The 7,500-nt window shown below is 37.9% G+C and overlaps 1 protein-coding gene across 1 annotated transcript in view; it reads left to right on the top strand.

The window, feature by feature from the left end:
• The first annotated feature begins 6,428 nt into the window (after positions 1 to 6,428).
• LOC138003766 (uncharacterized) overlaps positions 6,429 to 7,500 on the top strand; it is a 313,889-nt gene continuing 312,817 nt past the window's right edge. Inside the window, exon 1 of the mRNA XM_068849990.1 lies at positions 6,429 to 6,530. Within this exon, the coding sequence (XP_068706091.1) occupies positions 6,458 to 6,530 (73 nt within the window). The 5' untranslated portion in view covers positions 6,429 to 6,457. The remainder of the gene's footprint in view (positions 6,531 to 7,500) is intronic.

Raw genomic sequence — 7,500 nt, 5'->3', positions numbered from 1 at the left:
AGCACAAAGAAGAACACTTGTGAAGTGGCGATACATTTTAACAAAGAAACTCATGTTTTGTCGGATTTCGTTCTCACCATCATTGAACAAATTGGTAATTTTAGCGATCAAAATAGCCTCGACCATCGTCTGCTTACAAGAGAAGCTTTCTGGAGTGCACAACTTTGCACCCTTCAACCTTATGGTTTAAACAAAAGATCAGAATTCCACTCTAGGAATAGAATAAGATACAATTGACAACAAGAAATTAGAGCTAAGATCATTAGAGCTAAGGGATATTGTCTTGATATATTACCAAATTTCATAAATAGCATGCAAGCAAGGAAATCTGTGGCGCCAGTTAGCAAAATGAATTTTTAGATCACTGGAGGATTAACGGATTTGAAGAAACTTTCAGCATTAATTCTGCAGAAGATTTCTGGAGATTGGAGAAAATTGCACTAAAACCTTCCAAATAGAAGTCCCACCTCCCCCGAATCAATGTTGAAACACACAGGGAAATGTCTGTTCTCTGTTGGGTTGGCAGGGGGAAGGGGGGGGGGGGGGGAAGAAGAAAGAAAACTAACTTCAAAGGATGAGTGCTTTTCATTGCAGAGAAAGAGATAGGCATTTAACAAATCGAATGGGGTTCAGCGTTATCTGTACTCTTATCGACAATGATATTCGTCATCACAGTGGTAATTTACAAATGTATTAACGATGACTTGTTTTTGGCCGATATCTTCCCGTTAGAAATCACGGAAAGTCTCAAGGTGTCTCAAAGCAGTTTTCCATGACAATTTGAAAAGACTCTCCCATTAGATCTAGAGGGAATGGCTGTACAACTGTTCCTCATATGACGGTAACGTTGGGGTAACTTATTTTTAACAAGATGCACGCATTATTGTGACGTCACCATAGCAATAGACAGGCGCCATATATTTTAGCTTTAAAACATATCTAATTTCTTTTCTAATTCCGAAGAAAACAAATACTTTATTTTTTTCCTCTCTGACAAATGCTTAACATTCCTCAAAAACAGTGAAAGAGTAAAGTTTGTAGTTTGTCTACTTCATTTCATGTAACAGCACTGTTAATATTTTTGTTTTCTGTCCGAGTCTTGTTGTTCTTTATTTGTTTTAGAGGATTCCAATTCGTTTTTGAACAGGGAGCATCGGATACCATGTGTTACGAACGTCAACAAAGACGGGTCCTTTATTACTTATTATTAATCCGAATTCAGTCATTCCATCAACTGATTGCCATCTCAAGGCTGCAAACTAAGACAGGAATTAAATATTAAACCATATGATAAGACGTCCCACTGCTTAAAAAAATGATTAGCTTTAGGACAAAACTCTTACACAAAGTCTTTTGTTAGGCTAAATAATGTTATTGAATCTTCTGACGCTTATTTCCAATGTGTCTAGTACATAGTCGCGGTGGTCTCATGGTTAGAGTGCTCGACTCCGGATCGAATTGTCCAGGTTCGGGTCCTGGCCGGGGACATTGTATTGTGTTCTTGGGCAAGACACTTTACTCTCACGGTGCCTCTCTCCACCCAGGTATATAAATGGGTATCGACGAAAATGCTGGGGGTAACTCTGCGATGTACTAGCATTCCATCCAGGGGGGATTAGAAATACTCCTAGTCGCTTCATTCTACGGAAACCGGAGATAAGCGCCGGCCTGATGGGCCTTCTAGGTTCGTAACAGAGATTTATACTGCCAACAGAAATCTTCCAAACTTTGACAACGTTGAAGCTGAAGGTTTTTGCAGATCTTGAAAATGTCATACATAACGAGCTGAGGCTTAATTAAACAACTGTAGCAAGAGTCTAGTAGATATGACAGAATAATAAAGCCGTCGGCTTCTGGCTCTATTGAGTCCCAGCATGTGTGCTTATTTTTCATCGTTTCCCATTCGTTGGCATGAACTTAGTTTGTCTTTCTTTATTCTTTCTTTATATTTAAAGTAGCACTAGGTGCGCGTTTTCTTTTTTTCAACGATCTTCATTTTCCTTACAGGAATCAGTGGTATTCCATGTAAAAAAAGCGATACCTTAGAAAGAACGATGTGATATTGGGTAAGTGATAATCTTGTATAGAAAAGTATAATATAGTAAAGCAGGTCGCTTGAATTTCAACAGGGATGTCCTCAGGGCTTTGATGAAATATTCATGTGGTTAATTGATGCTTTTATCCACAATTAGGTGGAAACACCTTGAAAAACCCCGAACCATTTATTATTAATTCGTTTTACGTCTGGATAAGCATTGGTAATCAAAACCTCACTGGTTTGAACTAAACTGACGGTCAAACAGTAAGGAAGGATGAAACCCATGGGTTTTTGACATTTCTGAAAGCTTCTCTGCTAATACTAATAATCCTCCCCTTATATGCAGTTGCTAAAGGTATGATACGTTGTTTTGTTCACTCAATTGTATCTCAACCTGAAGTCAAAAAATTTAAGTGAGGGCCCGTCATAGGTTGGAAGCGTCAGTTTTTTTAAAACATTCATATCGTCAGTATTTATGACTCTTTTCCCTAGTTCCCTTTCAAAAGAAAACCGCGCGAAATCGGCCATCGCAAGAAAATGTTTTTATTTTTATTTTTATCTACCACATCGCTAACTGCTGGAACGTTATTACTTTTTAAAGCTATGTCAATATTTTTTTTATTCCGAATGCCGCTGTAAACGTGTATTATCACCCGCTAAGAAACACGCGGTTTAAACAGAGGAAAATGTCGGTTAACAAACCTCAAGAGTGAGTTAACCATTTTAAAATCAAGCTCTAGACTTAACCACTATTCAGCAATGATTTTATATATACTTACTAGTTTTGGTAAATAATCGGTGCAATCGTCATCAAGTTGACATTTGGTGGTTTATTGGAGAAAAACAGTTCATTCAAAGTGGTTGCTCAGGGTTCAAATCCTCTCCAGGGGTGCAATTTTTACTTTCTTTCTTTTCATCTGTTACCACAAATCCTGGGACAGCGTAATCTAAAATCACGATAACAGTCAATCCAGAGAAATTTAGGAGTTGTCGATAATCGTCGTTTCAGAGGTACATGTTGAATTATATAACGCCTCACTCAATCCTTCGCAATATTACTTGCACTTATAACAAGGTGTGACATCCTTAGCTCTACATCCGTTGGATCTGACATTCGGAAAATGAACAAAAAAATTAGAGGATAGAGAAAGAACAAGGGTTCTCATTTGATTTGATTTGTGTTGATTTGTTGATTTCAGTTTACAGTGTCCCAATTAATGCTCCAGCGCTGGAAGACTGGCTGTTAATCCAAGGTTGTCGCGAAGTGCTAGCTGCTGGTGAAAATCGCCGCCAGAGAAAGGGGTGATCGCCGGCTGAATTTTAGCCGTTAATCGAAGGAACTGAGAAGATCGCAAATTATTTTGTACAAAATTTAAAAGTCATTCGATGTGATGACAAAAGAAATGGATGCGGAATTATCTTAAGAATATATCAATACTGGAAATAAAATAAAAGCGTTTTTGATTAAGTACTACTGTGCGTATCAGAGATAACCTGAGCAGCACGAAATTGCTGCCTCAATAGAACCTTTAACCCGATGAATTTATTCTTAGCTACATCCCTGTCAAGCGCTTATCTTCATTATCTTAGCTTTACCCGGCATTTTGGCTCAGCTTGTATCAGAGATAACCTGAAGCAAAAGATGTGATTTTAAATATCTATTTCAGCTTCAATCACATTCGTAAGTTGGAATTGAGTTTGCCTCGTGTAATTTTACACCAGAATGAAAGATGGACAGTATGCTTTCTTGTTTTATTACATCGATTTAGAAATCACTGGTGATCCTTACAATCTGATTGGCTCTTAGCAGTAAGATTGTTTCCCTCTAAACCGCACCATTCCACCAGCCAATGAGAATGGAACACTAAAACAAAACAACCAATCAGATTTCAAGGCCTTTTTATGGTAACCAATCAAATTGCAGGAAAAGGAAAGACAAAGAAAACCACTGTGTGGTGATTTTTGGAATTTTGCAACTTTTGCTCCCAACTGGATCAAAAAATTCTTGCCTACTGACTAAAATCCTGTATTTCAGCGATTAAATAATTATTCTGTTACTTCTAAATGGATGTAATAAAGTGGTGATTGAACTTCATGTCGTGCAAATTTGGTCTGAAATCATACTTGTGATTTCAAATCGAAGTCGTGCTGCGCGCTCGTTCGCACATGTGATTTTTAGATCAAATTGCACTGCACAATAAGGAAGGAACCGTGGCCTGGAACGTTTGAACTGTTGTAATGCGCCGATCAAGTCGACGAAACTTCATCACCCCTCCCCCTTCCTGGGCAAACCCTGGTTATTTGACTATTTTCTGTGCCCAGTGAGTGGGGAATTTGACAAATAAGGCTTTTGCCTGGGTGAGTTGGGGAAAATTTAACCGGAAGTGTATCCTTCGGCCAATGTATTTATTTGGCCGCGATGGAAGAATTTTAAAGAAAGATATATAGCATAGGAAAAGAGGTCTTCAAATTTTAGGTAGTATTCTCGAAGCTTTGTATGAAAAGTAGAGATTGTTAAATATTATTGAATCAGAACTTGAATTTTAAAAATGCAGATTTTTCGCCATGAGATAAGCAGACTTTGCCCGGCGTTATTGTCTGCAGAGCTCTTTAGAATCTGAGCCTTATTAAACAGCAGCAAACAGTGAACTAGACAAAACCACTGTAGATCGAAAAGCAGTTTTTACAAAACAATAAATACTTCAATAATAAAGGCGTATTTTTGTAGTTATTCATGTCCGGTAGAAATGGCACAATCATATAAAGAATCAAGGAGCGTGTGTTGGCATGATTGTACAAGCTTCATTAAAGACGAGAGGAGTTGACGGCGATGTGCATTTTGAGAGGGGCATTTCACAGACAAATCCGTCACAAGGGTAGGGCATTTGGGGGGGGGGGGGGTGGGGGGATGTTGCATTTTCGACTCGATCGGTGCATAAGAAGTATAAAGCGCGAGGCCTTGCTACTCAGTGCTGTGACAAATCTATATTATTGCAAAGGCGAAAAGCTGCGGTTTTATTGCACACCACAGCATTTCCAGTTACAAAGACACTACGTGAAAAGTAAAGAAACAGCAAGTTCATGGGTAGATTTTACAATTTTTTCTGCTCTAGTTGATCAAATTTCATTCACTTCGGTAAATTTGTGCCACTCGATTGTACGAAGGTGGTATGCCAGAACAAGTTATTGTGGAAACCACTGGTCACCGATCATGTGATGGAGTTAGGGAGTATAAATTTGCCTCGTCAACATTTAAAAGAAAAGCAAGTGGAATCTTGCAGGGAGCGATTCCAAAGAAGGTTGAATTTGATGCGAAGGAAAAAGAGGAAAACCTGATTAACAATGAGGTTGAGCAAAAAGTAGAAAGGGGGTTACGGGAAAAAGTAGTCGAGGAAAAGAACAACGAAGATTATAATCAGTCAGTACTAGTCGTAATTAGTACTTGTATTACAAAGATTGTTATTTTATATCAGTAAGAAACTTTGTCACTGTAAGGTTTGCACTTAGTAAAATTTAAACATGTTTGCGTTGAAGTTCGTCTCCCTGAACAGAACTTTTTGTGGTCTATATATTTATTTATTTTAGGAATCTCTCTAAGTTGAGATCTACAATACACGATGGCATCCGAGGATTTTTACTACTGAAAAAAATTACTGGGTGAAAACAGTAACAGGTAACAGCAAAGCGGTGCTGCAATATTAAAAATATTGCCGCAAGCAAGTTCTGTCAGCGCGCAGTAATATTAAGCGTTTTAGCTCCGGCGTTCAGGATTACCCCTGATAATTTCCCTGCCACCAAAAAAGACCGCACCCGTTTTTCTCACAGAGTTTACATTATATTTCTCTCGGCATCCGGTGATATAATGCAGACAGAAAACAATGGCTTTGGATGACGATCAGTAATTATTTATAAATAATTAATTGTGATTTTGTCGTACGGTGACTGACGCGAGCATGGATTGAATGCCTTAAAGTTATCCGGTTTTGACAGGACAAATTAGTTTTGAATAGTTTGATAGACTCATAAAATAAGGAGACCAAAAAAGGACTAATAAGTGATATTTTCATGAAAATCTAAAACCACACAATCTGGTACGCTTACTTTGTCAAATCGATGGTTTTATGTACACGAGGGTAATTTATTTTACCAGTGCTTGTGTTCTGCGTAATGTTTGTTTTTCAGAAAGTTGCTATGGCATTAAAGTGTCCAACTAAATTGGTTAAAACAGTTTCTAATTGAAGAAACAGCCCTCAAGCTGGCATAAAATTACCAAAATAGTACGCTTCATTGGCTAAATGATGGAAAGCTATTTCGTTTCATTTTCGTACCACCTGCACACCTATTTTGAAATATATCAAGACTGTCTTGAAGGCATTCTGCGTGCTTGTTATCAATGCGACTGTGGTAGAAGAAGTCACCATGTGCTCTTCCATCCATTTTGTTATCTTCTCAGCCCTCTTTGTCTTTGACGTCTTTTCTGCTTGCAAGAATGGTAGGCTTCTAACTTTTTTAAAACGTTTTATCTTGTCTATTACGTAGCCTTGTCTTTTCTAATTAATTATCGTTGCCTATATTGCGGTTTTGGACAGGAGAGATCAAGGGAAAACAGTAGTTAATACTGATTACTGAGAGGGGCTTAGCATGTAGGTAACGCTCACGTAAGGTAATAAGATAAAATTATGGAAATATACCAGAAAGCTTTCCGAGAAGATAAACCGGTTTCAAAAAGTTTGATCTGGTTCCTTGTGAACGTCAATTAGTCCGTTCGATATTCGAGTGTCACAATTTCAGCCTTTACATGGCTTTCATTTATTCCACTTTATCCTGTAAAAGACATTTTGTTATTATAACAAAAGACCTTCAAAGGAATACTCTAAGGATGCGTTTTCTAGGGAAAATCCGGAAACGGACTTTTGAATCCCAAAAAAAAAAAGGATTTTGCGCTATTTTTGGCGAAATCAAAAACGGACCTATCTACATCCGAATTTTTTGGATTCAACGTCTCACCGTTTTTATAGGAAAGGGTTTCAAAAAAGTGTTTTTGACAAGAGGTTTTCCATGCAAAAATGATACACAACAGCTACCGTACATGATGACATTTTATCCCAAATGTTTTTTTGCGCAATTTTTACCGTAGTACTATCGAGATACCAATAGGTCTAAAATAGTTAGGTTTTTTTCTTCAAATTTCACACCAGAAATGACACTAAAAGTTTCTCGATTCTGTTAGCTTCAGGGAACTAGAGCAAGATAGCTGGTTAAGGTTTTGAGTGTAAGCACATCCCCAAATCCCTTGGGAACTAAATCTGAGGACCTGAAACAAATAATCACTGTCTTAGGGTATAGCAAGGTCTATGATTCCCATGTTGTACTTGAACAAGCTGCCACCTTGAACCTTGTACAACTGTCTCGATCTGTAAGAATGATCCTTCTCTGTGTTCATTTCCAAAGAATCAGACTAT

The sequence above is a fragment of the Montipora foliosa genome, chromosome 5 (genome assembly GCF_036669935.1).
Source record: "Montipora foliosa isolate CH-2021 chromosome 5, ASM3666993v2, whole genome shotgun sequence".
Classification (NCBI taxonomy): domain Eukaryota; kingdom Metazoa; phylum Cnidaria; class Anthozoa; order Scleractinia; family Acroporidae; genus Montipora; species Montipora foliosa.
The sequence above is the reverse complement of the archived record's forward strand: the minus strand, read 5'-3'. Positions and strand labels throughout refer to the sequence as shown.